The following is a 16,351-nucleotide window of genomic DNA, read 5'->3' on the forward strand; positions in this document are numbered from 1 at the left end:
ACCCACTCTTTGAACTCGGAAGGGTTGCCATGGAAAACATTCGGTTCTCTGGTAACGCGTTTGACGCTCGGGCTTGTCTGGGAGAGAGAACGCGATCGACACGGGGCTAGATCCGGAGGACTTGAGCTTGATGTAGCAGGTAATTGATGTCGTCCAACTGTAGCAGCCACGTTGTCCCGAGCGCGGCGGATCTCACGGAAAGCGGCGTATAGCAGAGCAGTAGCGGCCAGGAGCACAAGGCACGTCAAAGGGCAAACGATGATCTCGACAATCCTCAAGCTACCAGTGTAACAGTATAGACTTGATTGATTGAAAAATTCAACGAATGATGTTCAAACCAGAGGTTATAAAACAAAAGAAAGGCGAGAACCGCAGGAGTGAGAATAGTAGGAACACAAGGTGTTACCATAAGACAAGCAAGAAGTGTCAAGGTAAAACTATTACAGTTATGCTCCTACCTCAGAAAGGCAAGTTATGATCCAAACTTTCATTAACCAAAATATGCCAACAATTATGCTGGCATAATCCACCGGTGCCTAGTGATATTACTTAAAATGAAGACACACTTCAGAAACATCTTGGATTTTTTCGGTTCACTAGAATACTTTTCAAGATTTATCATCAGGTGAAGGACATCCCAAGTGAAATGAACAAAGGCAATGCACAGTGTACAGTAGAGAGGTAATAATACCAGTTCCAGTAAGTAGAGCTATAAAAACAAGAAATCATGGCTGTCATATGCACAAAGAAATGAAATGGGTAAAATGTGCAACAAAAATGAAAAAGAATTTGGCAGGTGGGCCAAGGAACAAATTGTAATGTGTAAATTGTGGGCTTAAGTTACGCAAATGAGTCTCCCAAAGAAACCAGAATTTGAACAGCCATACATGCAAAACCTAGCACAAAACCTCCACACTTTGTTGCTGTGGATTTGCTCAGTACTCCTTGTCAGGTTTGTCCTATAATTATTGTTCACGCTTGACTGTTCAGTTGGTGGTCTCCATCGCATAACGTGTGCCCACAATTTCCATGTTGCAAAAATGATAACTTAGTTATTTTTAAATTACCAGCAGTGACAGAAGGTGGGGTACAGGGTATGGCACGTGAGTGTGGGTAAATATCCAATAGCAGTACGTGCGCGAAAAAGGCGGATTTGCTTGAAAAAGCAGACTCCTCCATATGTGTGAATGTGGTAAGACTCGAGTGGATTCGGGTCAATTGCATTTGGCGCAATGTTGGCATGCATGACTAACAAAACTTTATGCTTGCAAATAGGCGAGAAAATCCATGCCAGACGGAAAAACACTACACACATTTATAATATAAGAATGATGTTGAGTTGTGAAAAGGAGTGAGGGAGGGTAGAGAAAATGAAGAACATGGCTACTTATTATTATTATTATTATTATTCTCGTAAATGTCCCGAATGGGACTCACGACGGCAGACGTAACCGTGAGCATGTGTGGGTGAGAGTGGGAGAGCGAAATGAAAAAGAAGAGTCTTGTAATAAAGGTCAAATTTAAGAAGAGCAGTACTAGACTAAATGGCTGACCAGATGTTACTCCATTGTTTTCTGTCGCGGGCATAGGTGCCAAGATCACGAAGGCAGCTGGGCTTAAAAATGCAGATAGGTGTGAGGCGGACGTCTCGCTGGAGACTTGTGGTGAAGCAAGAGCGGGGTGCACCTATTCGAAAGGGCTGACTGGTAGCATATGTACAGAAAGCAGTGAGAGCAACATTTGCAGGGATGGCACTTGGCTGGCGTAATATATGTCCTAATAGCTTCCACCTGTCCCGCTTGGCCATTTCAGATACAGAGCACTGGCCAGTAACAGCATATAAATCTGCATTCGAGAAGACATCTGGGTAGGTAATTCCAAGGGTACACCGCAGCTGTTTCCTATGAAACACATCTAGGCATGGCTACTACTACTACTAATACTATTAACGCTTCTATTCTACTACAGCCCCACGTACATTTACATTTCATGATGCTGCTTTTTAGAACATGTCAAAGAAAAGGGTTAACTTTGACAATTTACTACGACTTCGTGTTGATTTCATCTGGGATATCAATTTCTTCATATATACGCTCCTGTTTGGAGCTGTAAGCTGGATTATTGGAGAAGTACGTCATACCTGTCGTCTGCTTGGAGTCGGAGAAGAACACATCTTGATGAAATTTGCTCCGTGTTTTTTCTTCCCTTCTAGAACGACTAGCTTTGTATTCACGTCGTGACCAGATGATGACTATGACTGCGATGATAACTAAAATCCCTCCGGCACCTCCACCTAAACCAATCGACAACTCGTGCCCTGAAATTGAAGAAATAAAAAGAAAGGCATTATTAAGTTAAGAGGAAATGAATTAGCGAATACATTATCCTGTAACGTTCGCCATGTTTTTATTGCCTAGGGAAAAACATGTAGCTGGTGCACATCTTCTAAGCGCATCCCTTTCTCTTATCGGTACTTTCGGCAGATGTAACAGACGGAGAACTAAACATTCCTCATTTCAGTGTGTTCCGCAAAGATCGGGAAGGCAGGCAAGGAGTAGGCCTTGACGGATTATGCTAATATTTTCGTGAAATAATGCTTTTCGCATTGCAGAAAAAATTGCAGAATTATGCTATTTTTATACTAAAAGTTATCATATTATGCCGCATTATGCTCACATATGCTGCTAATGTATTATGTATGATGGTTCTGTGCAAAATAGCAGGGGGATTTTTTTGTAGAGGGCGTTGTACTGCACAGTCTGTAGTACAAAATGTACTTGGTCCGACTTATTAAAATGTACGCTTCACTTCAAAACTCAAGCATATGTACAAAGGAGCACCTGTACTAAAAAATCAACCAAGAGACGGTAGATAGATAACTACTGTGTCGTTTCTTGGCCTGACCTTCTAGTTTTCATCGCTTCTGGTGTCTCAGGGCGCATCTGCAAGTGCGTCAACCTGCAAAACGTCGACATTTTTTTTCATCTCCTCCAAGCTACACTCCGCTTCTTTGATTTTTTCACTCCATAGGCACGATTTAGACGATCGACTTCGCCTTCTCCTCGTGCAGTACCACTACCAGAATGGTGGCTGTAGGTGTTTTCGCCTGAAGCTCCCACGACACCTTCAAATGAGGCGAACAAGTAAACCACCACGCATAAAAAATCACTTCTGACTACCGTGTACCGGGCGCGTAGGTCTACTGATCATGAGTCTGATCTGTGTCGACATGTCATGCAGTCAGACCATGCGCGCGTGCTCTTTCCTGCCTGTTTCACGAATCCACTGGCCACGGAGACTGGCGATCTTGTGACGCATCGCGATCGCGGCTCCGAGCACTCCGCACCGTATCCGCCGGATAATTCACCCTTTCTGCGCTTCAGTTTTCCAGCCAGGTTGTCGTCTGAAAGTCGACCTCAAGGCCGGTTATTTATTTCGATCAGCTAATTACTTCTCGACGATCACTTCTGTGATCTTGATCCGTCGACCGCCACATCGTGAACGACTGCGAGAGAGATCAGGAAACTGGACGGAGCGATGCTGGTGCTTTCTGCACGAGTTTCTGGGTGACGCGTTTGCTGAAATTCTGCCAAGGAAACGGCGATTGCAGTGATTTGAATCCGCCAGGAGGCACTGGATAACGGTCGCCCAGGAGGTTCTGGTACTCCGTGACAATCCCCCATCGCAGCGGGGTGTTGATTTCAGCATCAGGCCTTCTCTGTGTTGCGCGAGAAGCAACAGGAGTCCTCTGACGACAAAATTTGGACGCAAAATTCTCGAGTCGACTAGGATCCCGAGCCGCTGCCTCCGTTGGAGTTGGAGCCATTTCTTCTTGAACATCACAAATTGACAACTGAAGGATAGTGTTAGGTAGCTGTAAAGTTTATTCCGTCCTGAGATTATTTGAATTTGTTTGGTTGACGTTCGAAGCGAAACGCACATTTTAATAAGTCGGACCAAGTAGCAGAAGTTCAACGGGGTCAACGCACCGTCCGACCTACATATACATGTAGCTACGACCGTCACTGATTGTAGTGGACTGGACATATTATCAAGGGAGTAGTTTTCTATCGTAAACCTACGACTTCCTGGTGCATCTACTGTCTTGTAGAACATGTACAGCTGTATGGAGTTTGATGCGAACAGGCAGATTATTCCAATTTTATGCGATTCGTATGCAATTTGCCTCGACTTATGCGATTATTCGATTTTGGTAGGAATTATGCGAAAAATTATGCTAGCATAATCCGTCAAGGCCTAGCAAGGAGGCGGTGTTGCCTTCTACTGTCATACTTCCTTGCAAGTAAGTCGAAGACGTGACCTCGAGTGTGAGCTGGAGATGGTGTGGCTGGAGATTCTAGGACAAGGTCACCCAGGCAATGAGACGGTCTTACTGGGCTGCTGCTATCGACCACCTAGTGAATCTGCGGGCTACTGGGATGGGCTGGAGTCAAACCTAGAGACTATCGCAGTGGACTGCAGACCACAACTGTGCTAGTAGAAGACTTCAACGTAAACTTTAATGATGGCCATGCTGTGACTCCTTCGCATCATGTACTCAACCAGTTTAACCATCGCAACCACTTCACATATATATAGGAATTTTTTATTTCCATTGCTATCAGGTTCGGCCTCATATTCTCTGTGCTGCGCTGATGAGTTCAAAAAGAACGAAACAGCATGCTGTCCGCAGATTGAGTATTTCGCTCCTCCTTTTGTAGCAGTTGAGCACTCTTGCGTGGGGTAGTGCCTTTGCTGTTTGCGTTATGCAGAGCTCACTGATTTGTCAGTTTGAGCACTCTGGCAAGGTACGTTCGGGCCATAGTGGAAATTTATATTTCCATTGCTATCAGGTTCGGCCTCATTTTCTCTGCGCTGCGCTGATGAGTTAGAAAAAAACGAAACAGCATGCTGTCCGCAGATTGAGTATTTCGCTCCTGCTCTTGTAGCAGTTGAGCACTCTTGCTTGGGGAAGTGCCTTTGCTGTTTGCGTTATGCAGAGCTCACTGACTTGTCAGTTTTAGCACTCTGGCAAGGTACGTTCGGGCCTGGTTGGAAATTTCTATTTCCATTGCTATCAGGTTGGGCCTCATTTTCTCTGTGCTGCGCTGATGAGTTCAAAAAGAACGAAACAGCATGCTGTCCGCAGATTGAGTATTTCGCTCCTGCTCTTGTAGCAGTTGAGCACTCTTGCGTGGGGTAGTACCTTTGCTGTTTGCGTTATGCTGCTGCATCGCGCAATGTCCGCTACATTTTGTAGTTTGAGCACTCTGGTGCTAGAGCGACGAGCTACTGTAATGTCTGTGGTGCCTCCTTTGCACCATGGCTGGTAGGTAGCTCGGCCTATTTAGCTCGTAGCTGTACTGATGAGGCCTTTATGGCCGAAACAGCTTGCTGTCTACAGCATTGGGTATTACGCTCCTCGGCTTTCGCCTTGTTGAGCACTCTCAGTAGGCTGCTCTAGTGCTGCTGCATCGCGCAATTCCAGCTACATTTTGTAGTTTGAGCACTCTGGTGCTAGAGCGACGAGCTGCCTTGTCTGTGGTTCCTCCTTTGCACCATGGCTGGTAGCTCGGCCTATTTAGCTCGTGGCTGTACTGATGAAGCCATTATGGCCGAAACAGCTTGCTGTCTACAGCATTGGGTATCACGCTCCTCGGCTTTCGCCTTGTTGAGCACTCTCAGTAGGCTGCTCTAATGCTGCTGCATCGCGCAATGCCCGCTACATTTTGTAGTTTGAGCCCTCTGGCGCTAGACATGTCAGCGATTCTCGGAAAGGATCAAGCAGCATATCCGAGACAAGCTGTACAAGAAGCCGCCTGAAAAACGTGTGGCAACAAGTGATAGCGTAATCACAAAGCATTTGCAGGCGCAACCTGAATGCATCCCGCAGGAGCGCAACAGCAGCTTCAGTGTCATCACACCAGCCCGGAACAGCGCACACCGATTCACACTGGAGGCGCTGTACTTTCGCAGTTTGGGGCCAGAATTGTGTCGACAAAAGAAGCACATCAAGGTGCTGCGGCTGTTCAAGCTGCAACCGGACTGACAACTTTATAACGTGCTTGTTCTGGTACTGTATTCCCCTCATGTGCTGCTTCCCGCATTTTTCCACTGCTCCATACATTCTTATGGTAGTGTAAGGTGAACTTGAGGCGTGTAAGAATATTCTTGCTGATTCTCTACCCCCAGTATAAATTCTGGCTTCGTTTTCGTTCTTGCTCATTCCCATGTACCTACTGATGAAAATGGGTGAAAAGCTTTTAGTATTATGAAACTGACAACCTTGTTGTTGTGTGTATATTCATTTTGTTCGCTTACCTCTCTATTTAAATATATATATATTGCGTTATGCAGAGCTCACTGACTTGTCAGTTTGAGCACTCTGGCAAGATACGTTCGGGCCTGATTGGAAATTTTTATTTCCATTGCTATCAGGTTCGGCCTCATTTCCTCTGTGCTGCGCTGACGAGTCCACAAAGGACGAAACAGTTCTGTCCGCAGATTGAGTATTTCGCTCCTGCTCTTGTAGCAGTTGAGCACTCTTGCGTGGGGTAATGCCTTTGCTGTTTGCGTTCTGCCGAGCTCACTGACTTGTCAATTTGAGCACTCTGGCAAGGTACGTTCGGGCCTGATTGGAAATTTTTATTTTCATTGCTATCAGGTTCGGCCTCATTTCCTCTGTGCTGCTCTAACGAGTCCACAAAGGACGAAAGAGTTCTGTCCGCAGATTGAGTATTTCGCTCCTGCTCTTGTAGCAGTTGAGCACTCTTGCTTGGGGAAGTGCCTTTGCTGTTTGCTTTATGCAGAGCTCACTGACTTGTCAGTTTTAGCACTCTGGCAAGGTACGTTCGGGCCTGTATGGAAATTTTTATTTCCATTGCTATCAGGTTCGGCCTCATTTTCTCTGTGCTGCGCTGATGAGTTCAAATAGAACGAAACAGCATGCTGTCCGCAGATTGAGTATATATAATTATATATATTTATATAACGCGCATGTCAGCGATTCTCGGAAAGGATCAAGCAGCACATCCCAGACAAGCTATACAAGAAGAAGCCACCGGCGGATTATGCCGGCAGAAAAATTGGCAGAATTCGGTACATTTTCTGGTAAGTTTCATGCATGTTTGGTATGTGGATGAAGAAATTGAACAGAATTCGAGGAATTTCCCGCCATGAGGTTTGTATGGTTCTGCCCATTTCACTGCTTTTCGAGCAGAATCTGCCCCCTTTTCGAGCATAATTCGGCGGTCCCTAACAAGAAGCCGCCTGACAAACGTGTGGCAACAAGTGATAGCGCCATCACAAAGCATTTGCAGGCGCAACCTGAATGCATCCTGCAGGAACGCAACAGCAGCTTCAGTGTCATCACACCAGCCCGGAACCGCGCCTACCGATTTACACTGGAGGCGCTGTACATTCGCAGTTTGAGGCCAGAACTGTGTCGACAAAAGAAGCACATCAAGGTGCTACGGCTGTTCAAGCTGCAACCAGACTGACAACTTTACAACGTGCTTGTTCTGGTACTGCATTCCCCTCATGTGTTGTTTCCCGCATTTTTCCACTGCTCCATACATTCTTATGGTAGTGTAGTGTGAACTTGAGGCACGTAAGAATATTCTTGCTGATTCTCTACCCCCAGTATAAATTCTGGCTTCGTTTTCGTTCTTGCTCATTCCCATGTAACTACTGATGGAAATGGGTGAAAAGCTTTTGGTATTATGAAACTGACAACCTTGTTGTTGTGTGTATATTATATATATATGAGCCCCAGCCAGCAGAAACCTGAACATGTTTGTTTGTTTGTTTCTTTTATTTGAATTCGTTTAGAGCACAGGCAATTCTGCCTTCTCACCAGAGGAAAAACCTCCGGTTTCTGCTAAGAACGAATATAATATTATGAGAGAAGGAAATATTAAAAAGAATCATAACAATCATGATAATTCCAAAGCACAAAGTTTGTATATAATTCAAATGGGTGTGTGTATGTGTAAGCATGCAGTGAAGAAAACACCGAGAAAACATGCAGTAATGTGTAGGGATGCCGAGCAAGGTGGTTACAAATTATTAATTCTGTTCAGAGCCAGTTTAAAGGCAACCGCCGCACTGTGGAGGCGAATATCGCTGGGAAGGGAATTCCAAAGAGTGCTTCCCACAAATGTCAATGACTGACGACCGGAAGGTCCAGGAAGGAAAGGCACTTGCAGTAGCCGCTGCTCCTGTCCTCGAGTAATTCGGCGATCATCCCGGGATGCTTGGCCTGTGTTAGCCATCAACTGAAAGTAGGTGCAGAAAAGAGGACTTGCAAGATCATGTAGGCAACGGAAAACAAAAAATAAAACCTTGTAGTTAAAAATGTGAGTTAGGGATCGAATAGATAAGCGCACGAGGAGGGGGGCTGTGGATGCACGGCTGGAGAGTCGGAAAATTGCACGAATTCCGGATTTGCTGGATTTGATTAAACGACTCTGCAGCTGCTGTATCAGCGACGGGAAGAATGCATTGGATGCGTATGTTAGTCGTGCTTGCACAATGCCAATGTACCAAAGTCTGCGGGCTCTTATGGGCAGAGATCGCCCATGGCGCCATAGCTGGCTGATGGCGACTGACGCCTTCTGCACAACACTGGAGACATGGGGCTGCCAGGATAGCTGGTCATCAATGGTTACGCCAAGGTATTTGGCAGTGGAGGTAACAGTTAAGGCTTGATCCTTACATTTCACGACTGGTATGTCGCCAGTGAGTCCCCGAGGTTGAATTACCATGACTTGGGTTTTGCCGGTATTCAGCAGAAGCCCAATTTCGGAGAGCCAGTCAGACAGACGTGTCACAGCCGTAGTCAACGTCTTGCAAACAGTGTCCAGATCTGAATCAGAATAATCTAGGATGATGTCGTCCGCGAACTCCTGATGAACAACAATGCAAGGTATGACGTCGGAAATGTCACTCGTGTAAAGGACAAAGAGAAGCGGCCCAAGAACACTGCCTTGGGGCACACCTCTTGAGCATGGGACTGCATCAGAAAGAGCCTCACACACCTTGACACGTTGAGTACGACCAGACAGATAGCTAGCCAACCATAACAATACTCTGCCATTGACTCCCAGGGTGAATAGTTTATCAATCAGACGTTGATGTTGGACACGGTCAAACGCTTTTGACATGTCAACCATCACAATACCTGTGTATTTTCGCTCTTGTTTGGCCAACAGCCAACGGTTGGCGGCTAGAACTAATGCATCTTCGGTAGAGTGCATTTTCCTGTAGGCAAACTGACTGCTAGGTAATATGCTATGTTGCGTGAGGTATGCTGTGAGTTGCTTCTTTACAAAGAACTCCAAAATCCGGGACAGAATAGGGAGCAATGACACTGGTCTATAGTTAGTAGGGGATGTTGCATCGCCACTCTTGAACAGTGGACTAATGTGTGATGTTTTAAAACACACTGGCACAGTACCTGATGTCAAGGATGCATTGACTAGGGTGGTAAATGGAGGTGCCAGGACATGTGAACACTGCTGCAGTACAATTCCAGGAATGTTGTCACTCCCAGATGCTTTGTGAGGACTCACAGTTTGCAAGCATTGTGCAACATCAGACACGCTTACCGGCTGAAATGTTGAGAAGCTAGATGCAGAGGCTGGACCATGTGGTATATGCAGCTCAGGTGGCCGCATAGGGTCATGCACAATGTCTCCAAACAATTTACTGAGTGACTCAAGCGGCGCTTCAGGTTCTTTCCGTGTCTTCTGTCGGCCTGTGATATCGTTCATGACAGCCCAAAGTTGCCGTTGATCTGATGTATCACATCTCTTAGTGAAGTACAAGTTGCGCAGACTCCTGTCCAACTTCCGTGCTTTGGAGCGAGCTGATCGGTGTGCTTCTTGAAGGTTCTGATCGGTTTTGTCTCGGAGCCAGAGACGATGCGCCCGGTTCCGTTCACGAACACTTGCCACTAACTCATCTGTAATCCAGGGGCAAGGACGTCGAGATTTGCGGCGCCGTTCCCGAAGTGGAGCATGTTTGTCTAGAGTGGTCTGGATTCCCGCAGTGAGTGACGACGCAAGCACATCCACACAGACAGAGTCACAGGTAGTTAGCGTCTTCTCCAGGTCACATGTAAACATATTCCAATCCACTTTGTGCAAACAGCGAGTCTTGCGCAGATGCTGTCCCTTCAAGTGGTGACTTGCTGAAATTGGCAGCCTGGCAAGTATTGCAGAGTGGTCACTGATATCCAAATGTATGGTCTCGCAAACACCCTGGATCGGGGTGGTAGACAAGAATAGATCGAGTAGTGTGGCAGTACTGCTGGTTACTCGGGTAGGAGATGTGACGTGGTTGCGAAGGTTAAACTGGTTGAGTACATGATGCAAAGGAGTCACAGCATGGGCATCATTAAAGTTTACGTTGAAGTCTCCTACTAGCACAGTTGTGGTCTGCGGTCCACTGCAGGCAGTCTCTAGGTTTGACTCCAGCCCATCCCAGTAGCCCGCAGATTCGCTAGGTGGTCGATAGCAGCAGCCCAGTAAGACCGTCTCATTGCCTGGTCGACCTGGGGCTAGAATCTCCAGCCACAGCATCTCCAGCTCACACTCGAGGTCACGTCTTCGACGGACTTGCAAGGACGTATGACAGTAGAAGGCAACACCGCCTCCTTGCCTGCCTTCCCGATCTTTGCGGAACACACTGAAATGAGGAATGTTTACTTCTCTGTCTGTTACATCGGCTGACAGCCAAGTTTCCGCAACGCCTAGGATGTGTACTCCACGGGTTGAGATAAAGTCTTCAATTTTTGCTACTTTTCTCCTAAGGCTACAGACATTTAAGAAAGCTACACTGGTCATGATCTAATACGATATGGTGAGTTCGCCAACTGTCATATGCCGGTCGTTGCTCTCGTTGTTACCCATGACCATGTCCTCCTGTTCCATGTCCGAGTCGGTCAGGAGCTCATTTCCTGAAAAGTCAACAAGTTTTTTTGGCACTCTGAAGGTTTTCCGTCCCTTGGCCACCATAAAGCCTCCCTTGTCATCTGGAGGGCAGTGAACAGTTCCCAGCTCCTTGTTAAGCTGGTCTGGTTTGGCTGATTCCTGACTAGGTGAAGAAACTTGAGGTGTCCCAGTTTCAGGTGCTGAAGCTGTACTGCTTGCTGACTGGCTTGTACTCACTGTTGGTTCTGAATTTGCACCCACTGTGTCATCCAGTGTCCCCTGGGCCTGGCCCTGAGTACATGTACCCTTCAGCGCGCTGGCTGCTGCATCAGCGTACGGACTGGGCCTCCTGGCCTGATGTGTGATTTTTTCAAAAATTATTTTTCCCTCGAAATTGTTTCTACACTATTAATCATTCAAGTTATCCAGTTTGGTCACATTCTGATAAGCGAAAGCATGGAACTAAACTTGAAGCTGTTTGTGTTTGTTTTAAGGTGTCTATCTCGTTCCACCAGTCCTCTGTTAACCCTTTTGAGTCCAATAAAAGGTGGTCGCTGGTCGCGTTCAGCAGGTAGTCGCTTATCATAGTGAATTTTGAATGTGAGACCGTCCGTGCCTGGTCAAGTGGTCCATGGTACCAGGCTGGTCGCTAGTCACGGTGGTCGTTAGTTACAGGTTTTATTGTATGTAATGCATATGCAGAAGTAATAATTATGTTACAAAAACAATAGTGTGGTCGACCTGCGCAGAGGAAAGGCATCATGGACATGATCTACGTGTATAACATAATAAATGTTATAAGTGAGCTAGGGTACATGATACACACACATTTGCGCATGTTCAAATAGGAGATCAACCTGATAGGCGTTCGCCGGCGCTGGGTATTCTTAAAATAAAGATATTAATATTATTGAAGAGATTATTATCATACGCTCACATAAACACCACATACCAACCATGTGCACAAACCCACCCCCCCCACACACACACAGGCGCGCACACACACACACACATGCTCGCATGCACGCACACACACACACACCACACACACACACATACACACACACCGCACACACGCACACACAGACACACACTTGCACATTCACGCAGACGCGTAATCATACATAATATTTGTGCACAGACTCGCTCTCTCACAGTAACGTCCAGAAAACCACCATGCCAAGTCCCTACAGCCGGTCGGTCGCCCAATCCCAGTGGCTTGAGCGCAGGAATCGGTGGACGTTGCACTTGAAGGACTGAAACCTCTTCTGGTCAGGCTGATCCAGGAGGTGTTGGCGAGGCAACTGGTTCCAGTGTCCAGCACTCCTTCAGGTACCGACCGGCGGACGTTGCTGCGAGAATTGGCTGGGATATCAGACTGCAGCTGGTAGCGGTGGCCGGCCGCCACCCGCGCCTGCTGCCTTGTGTTGGCAGGATGTTGGTCGTGGTCTGGTACTGCTTGGGAGGGAGGCAGCATTCGGGTTAGCATCTGTGGGCCTGTCAGGAAGTGGATTTTGTACAGATAGCAGAGAGCAGCCACTTTGCGCCGGAGTTCGAGGCTTGGCAGATAAGCGCCTTCGCCGATCAGATGCAGGGCTCTCCGCTGTACAGCATCGAGTTGGGCCAGCACCGTCTGAGAAGCACCCATCCAGACTAGCATGCCATGCTCTAAGACTGGGCGAACAAAGCCGTTGTAGACCGTGAGTCGGCAGCCAGGGTCAAGCACTGCTGCGGCCTTCTTCAGGAAGCCCAGTCGCTGTATCGTGCGCAGGGCTGACTGTCGAATCTGCTGGCAGAATGTCAGTTGACTGTCGAAGGCTATCCCAAGTAGCTTCAGCACTGGGTTTCAAAAACCATTTCACCTTGGAATGTGACCGGAGGGCAGTCCCAGGGCCGACGGTGGTGGCTGACGTGGAGTAGGTATGACTTGGCGGGCTCGAATGTCAATCGCCAGCTGGCACCCCAGGCAGCAAGGGCATTTACGGCGGTCTGGCGATCATCACAGTCGGCTGCAAGGTTGCCGAGATACCGAATACACTTGTAGAGCGTTGTGTCGTCTGCGTACGCGGGAAGGCTGGTCGATTGGGGAAGGTGGTCCTCAGCGTCATTAATGTAGATCAAGAAGAGAGTGGGCCCCAGGATGCTTCCTTGAGGCACACCTGCTCGGAAAGCGTGTGTGGCTGATTGTGTCCACCAACTACGGCCCGGATCTGGCGGCTCTCTAGGCAGTTTTTCAACCATGAGAGCAGGTGGCCAGTTAGCCCAATCCATTTGGCCTTGTGAACTACACTTGGGTGCGACACTTTGTCAAATGCGCCGGCCACGTCAACAGCAAGAACCCAGGTCACAACCCCAGCATTGGACGTTCGACTCCACTCATGCTGAAGTGAGAGGAGAAGATGAGTCGTGCCGAGGCCGCGTCGGAACCCAAATTGCCGTCCGAAGAGGACCTGATTGCTTTCCAGGAAGTTAGTGATGCTGCGATTGATGATGGCCTCCATCACCTTAGAGAGAATAGAGAGGAGGAAAATCGGACGGTAGTTCTTCGGGGTAGGCTTGGAGCCTTTCTTGAAAAAGGGACAACGTTCGCGATCTTCCAGGATGCAGGTTGCACCCCGTCCTGGAAGCACTGGGAAATAGCTTTGCCAGAGGGCTGGCGAGTGACTGCGCTGACTTCCTGAGCACTTGTGCCGGAATGCCGTCAGGGCCAGTTGCTTTAGAAGCGTCCAGGTTCTTGAGAGCTCGCTGGACTGTGGCAGGGCGGAAGTGTAGGGTCCTCAGGCTATTGCCTGTGCGTTGGCGAATAGGGGGCAGAGGTGTGTCTGGCAGGTCATTGGCACCAAGGCTACATTTCTCCGCGAAGTAGTGACCGAGGCAGTTTGCTTTCTTGATGTTCGTGGCATGTTCTTTGCCAGCAGGGTCGACAAGAATCGGGATGGAGCTATTTCGGGAGGTTCCGATGGACTGCTTGATGGTTGACCACCACTGTTTGTCTCGAAGGCTGCGTGCCGGTCTGGAGTCGTGCACAGACTATTGCTAGATGGTGATTCTGGGCATCACGTAGGCAATCAGAAGACCGGTGGACAGCGAGAGTATAGTAAGCTTGACATTGGGGCGAGTCTGGTCATCTCTTGAGGGACTTCGAGGCACTCTGTCTCGCCTTCACGGCCTTGCTGCAAGCTGGCGTCCACCATACGGGATCAGAGGGCCGAGTACAGAGAAGTTGGGACGGGATAAACTGGTTCATTCCATCTATGATCGCAGAGGTAATATTGGTGCAGCTGCTGTTTGCATCCTCAGACATGAGGGCATCCCAGTCCACACTCCTAAGGTGGTGGTTTAGTCTGTCCCAGTCAGCGCGGCCATATTGCCAGACTGTTCTGGCCGTCTTGGGCTCTCGACATAGTTCTGTCTTGAATTCTGCCAAGATGGTGGCGTGGTCAGATATACCAATTGGGGGGGCTGAGCCGGACCGTCGGGTTGCCCAGGTCACTCATGATGAGGTCGAGGAGGGCATTTCCACGAGTAGGCTCCGTCACATGCTGCTGGAGGTGATGTAGTGCGCAGAGGTCCTCCAGCTTCTCCCCAGCTGGAGTTGTTCTACTGCTGCCAAGCCAGGCAGTGTTGTGCGCATTGAAATCGCCAGCGATGATGAGGTGCTGTGCATCCACCCGGGCAACGTCAATGGTCTGGTCCAAGTAATCTACCATACTGATATCGTTGCCAGGAAGAGACCCTGGACGGTAGGCAGCACACAAGACAACTTTGCGGCCAGGTCTTATGCGGATAGAAAGCCATACATCTTCTTGATCAAGGGTTGGAACAGCTTCCAGTTCTTGAAAAGCTAGGTTGGATTTCACCCACACAGCCACGCCTCCACCCTGTGGTGTTCGGTCTCGTCTTACTGAAGTGGAGTACCCAGGAAGAGTCACTTCGGCGTGCGGTATCTTATCCAGGATCAGCTTGGTTTCTGTGACTACAGCAATACGTGCATCAGATGCCAGAAGGGTATGCTGAAATTCGCCAAACTTTGAACGGATACCAAAGGCATTCGTAACCATCAGTTTCAACGTCTTACTGGTCATTGCTCGGGAGAGGGTCGGCAGGTGGGAGACTTTCATTGTTCTGAGGAGGAGGGTCAGACTTGGTGATGTCATCAGTTTTGGCACGTTGGCTAGAGTTATCATGGCGTGCTCCACTGCTTTCGTTGAAACGCCATTGCCTGGCATAAAGTGGCCGGGGCCAGAAGTTTGCAGCGGTAATTGTAGAAACTGTTGCAGCATCAACTGTCAGTTTCGCTGAGATTTTGCCCATTGCTGATTCGTGCATACTGCAATCGTGCACATCCGCAGATGTCCCAACCGCAGCTACTGTGTGTTGCACAAACTCCCTGAGGCGTTCCTCGGTGCATCGGCCGCCTAGGTTGCTAACGTACAGCACAGCTTCCTTCGCCCTGGGAGGCTGTGACGACTCCATCTTCCAGCTGTCATCTGCGATCACCTGGAGCACGCACTGCTTCTTGCTCCGCTTTGAGTTCTGGACTGGTTGGAATCTGTCTTCGGCCACACAGGTTGCATCTTGGTCGCCATCCACTTCACATTCGTCACTGCTACGGGAGATGTTGCAGGGGACGCTGCCATCCTCTTCACACTCGTCACCGCTTCGGGAAATGTTGCTGGGGACGCTACGGGACATCGTGGTGTCATGCTTTCGAGTACCTGTGCCCGCACTGCCTGCTTTGGTACGCCTACGCGAAGGTCGACCCGCACCCGTACCCTGCTGTGTTTGAACTGGCCTTAGGGTAGCTTTTCGCAAGGCAATGGCGGATTCTAGGAGAGACACTAACTCTTCGTTTTCACATCTTTGAGCTGCCTTGACAGCTTGTCAATCCGTTTGTTTAGGCGCATCTCTCGATCAGCCGATTCCGAGACAAGTGCGGCCAACGTTTTCAGGATTTCTACTACAGATAACTCAATGCCCGGCAACGACGCCATCAGCCTCAGCTCTTCATCACTCAGGGCAGTCGCGCGAGTGTTTGTTCTCGTGGTCACCCCAGGCATGGCAGAGGTCACCAATTTCTACGAGCACTACTAGAAAAACTTACTGCTACCCTACGGAAACTACCTCGAGTCCGGCCTGATGCCGGCTTGGCTCTACCAAGAAAGATATACGGGAGCTTCAAAAGTGCAACCTACTCCTTCTGTATGAGGTACCTTTTGTCGCGCCCTTTAGCTGTGGGTGATGTCTTTGTTCTTGATGGCACCAAGCGCAAGCAGTTCTGGCGTTTAGGACGGATTGTCGAGCTATTCCCTCTTCGAGATGGCAAGTGTCGGGTTGCTAAGGTTAAGGTGAGTACCAGTACCCTGTTGCGGCCGATCCAGAGGTTAGTGCCATTAGAAGTATCGTCGCAGGACGTG

General features: G+C 48.6%; 2 protein-coding genes across 2 annotated transcripts in view; both read right to left on the reverse strand.

Moving 5' to 3' along the window:
• Nucleotides 1-288: 288 nt before the first annotated feature.
• The window catches only part of LOC135827294 (slit homolog 2 protein-like), a 190,935-nt gene continuing 174,872 nt past the window's right edge, over nucleotides 289-16,351 (reverse strand). Inside the window, exon 15 of the mRNA XM_065339819.1 lies at nucleotides 289-2,317. Coding sequence (XP_065195891.1) covers nucleotides 2,043-2,317 — 275 coding nt within the window. The 3' untranslated portion in view covers nucleotides 289-2,042. The remainder of the gene's footprint in view (nucleotides 2,318-16,351) is intronic.
• Nucleotides 7,822-10,297, reverse strand: LOC135827582 (uncharacterized). Its single transcript, XM_065340049.1, has 2 exons — nucleotides 9,609-10,297; nucleotides 7,822-8,906 (listed from the first exon to the last, which is right to left on the reverse strand). The coding sequence occupies exons 1-2, from the start codon at nucleotides 10,125-10,127 to the stop codon at nucleotides 8,058-8,060; spliced, it is 1,368 nt and encodes a 455-aa protein (XP_065196121.1). The 5' UTR covers nucleotides 10,128-10,297; the 3' UTR covers nucleotides 7,822-8,057.

This window comes from Sycon ciliatum, chromosome 11 (assembly GCF_964019385.1).
Source record: "Sycon ciliatum chromosome 11, ocSycCili1.1, whole genome shotgun sequence".
Classification (NCBI taxonomy): Eukaryota; Metazoa; Porifera; class Calcarea; order Leucosolenida; family Sycettidae; genus Sycon; species Sycon ciliatum.

Coding starts and splice junctions, on each gene's coding strand:
- LOC135827582 (XM_065340049.1), bottom strand. CDS start 10,127: ATGTTTACATGTGACCTGGAGAAGACGCTAACTACCTGTGACTCTGTC. Junction 8,907..9,608: donor GCTTCTCAACATTTCAGCCG/GTAAGCGTGTCT, acceptor GTTGTTCATCAG/GAGTTCGCGGACGACATCAT.